This window comes from Silurus aristotelis, assembly GCF_946808225.1.
Source record: "Silurus aristotelis genome assembly, chromosome: 1".
NCBI lineage: Eukaryota > Metazoa > Chordata > Actinopteri > Siluriformes > Siluridae > Silurus > Silurus aristotelis.
The window spans coordinates 43,888,962-43,891,120 of NC_139574.1; the positions used below are offsets into that span (position 1 = coordinate 43,888,962).

A 2,159-nucleotide genomic window follows, 5' to 3' on the forward strand; every position below is an offset into this window, starting at 1 on the left:
TTCTGGTGTGAGCGTGTGGTGATGGATCTTGGAGATGGTCACATCATCAATGCAATTGCTGATGTAGCTGGTCACTGATGATGTGGACTCCTCCAAGTTTATGGAATTGGCGTTGGGTGCAGTGGGGTTGGGGCTGGAGGATGTTTATAGAAACAAGATCCAGCATGTTCTCTAATCTCATTGCAAAATCAAAATGCTGATGAAATTTAGCATTTTAGAATTTTTGGCACTGATTTGAGATTCACATGTTTGAAATCTCTGGTGATAATAAACAGGGTGAGCATTAAATCCCAACGTTTTTATTTATATTCCACATAGTACACCTATAAACAGGCACTCAAATACAACATGAAGGTGAAAAACATTCACTGTAAAAAAAATAATAAAAAAGGCTTAATAATTGCAAATCTTACAAGAAAATAGAAATAAAAAAATTATGCATATATGAATAAAAAAACGTTTTAAAATCTTAAAATGTTGAATATATACAGATTTCTGAGTGAATATATAAAATTCAAAGTACAAAAAGCAAGACTACGACCAAAGAGCAGGAAAATGTACTATTTTTTAATTTGTGGTAAGAGTTTGGGGAAGAACTGCATATGTCTGGAAAAGTCTGGTGTCCCAATATTTTGTCCATATGGTGTAAATTACACATGCAAATACAAGCTTGATTTTCTTATTTCTATCTTATGTAGGTGTTTCTATATGCTGGGTTCCATCCGTATATCTTTTATCTACAATCGTGGTCGGTGAATACACTGAAGCTGCCGCCCGGGTCATGCAGTTTCATACACTGCACATGGCTGCATGGTGTCTGGAGGAGAAGTCTGGCGAGATGTTTCCTGAATTTTTCACCCACAAACACGTAGAGGAACGGATTGAGGCAGCTGTGTGAATACGCCACGGCTTCAGTGATCTGCAGCAGAAGCTGGATCTTTTTACTGAGGTCACACCCTGTAGTAACAGGGTGTCTGAGTTCCAGTGCCTTGAGGAACGCTGCGATGTTGTACGGTATCCAGCAGCAGAAGAACACCACCATGACCACAATAACAAGACGAATAGCCAGTTTTGTGGAAGTACGAAGGGTATGAAGCTTCTGGAGGATCATGAAGTAACAAAATGCTAAGATGCTAAGTGGGATTAGCAGCCCCAAAACATTCATTTTAAAGATAGCCTTACTTCTGACATCACTGTATTTTTTATCTTTTGGATACGCGCTGCAAAGTGTTTCAGTCCTATTGTTCATGACTCCAATATACAGAAGTTCAGGAAATGAAGACGCAACAGCGAGAATCCAGATGAAGATGCTCGCTAAAATCCCATAAGTCTTTGTACGGATTCTCAAGGAGGACATGACATGGACGATCGCCAAGTATCTGTCAATGCTCATCAGCACAATAAAGAAAATGCCGGCGTAAAACCCAATGTGGTACACGCTGAGGACCAGGGTGCACATGAAGCTACCAAACACCCAGTGATCTCTGGCATAATGAGCCAAAAAGGGGAGAGTGGAGATTAGCAGAAGGTCAGAAATGATCAGGTTCAGGAGAGACACGTCAGTCAGGGTTTTAATATGAGAACCTCTCAGGATCACCCACAGCACCAGCAGGTTGGCCAGCAAACCAACCATGAAGAACACGGAGTAGAGCACCGGAAGAATGTAGCTTGAATGGGTGCCGTAAACACACGGTTCAGGAACATCACCGTTATCAAATTCAGGTGGAGAAATAAATTCAGGGCTGAAAACAGAAAAGACAGAATTACTACATGAGAAAGGTTCAGTGTGGAACATATCGAGTTCTGATCTAAAAACAGTAAATAAAGTCGAACTGTTTTAATCATTTCACAACCCAAAATGAGGAATTACAGTGGGATAATATTAGAGTATATCTGCATGCACACATTGTAGTTTCACAACCTTCATTTAGTGTTTTGTGGCTACATGAAGTGCACAGAAGCAAGAAATAAACAGATAAACAATGAGAGCAGAAGGTTTATTATTATTATTATTATTATTATTATTATTATTATTATTATTATTATTATTATTATTAAAAATGTGCAGTGATTATTGTGATAATTATAACCTGGATTGTTTCTGCAGAATTATGTTGACTGAACAGCAGACTCCATATTGTTAAATATGACGTTTAAAT

The 2,159-nt window shown here is 38.5% G+C and overlaps 1 protein-coding gene across 1 annotated transcript in view; it reads right to left on the reverse strand.

Annotated features, from left to right (window-relative positions):
* Nucleotides 1-283: 283 nt before the first annotated feature.
* LOC310726427 (C-C chemokine receptor type 4-like) overlaps nucleotides 284-2,159 on the reverse strand; it is a 2,499-nt gene continuing 623 nt past the window's right edge. Inside the window, 2 exon segments of the mRNA XM_083541962.1 lie at nucleotides 284-781; nucleotides 783-1,742. Coding sequence (XP_083398088.1) covers nucleotides 691-781; nucleotides 783-1,742 — 1,051 coding nt within the window. The 3' untranslated portion in view covers nucleotides 284-690.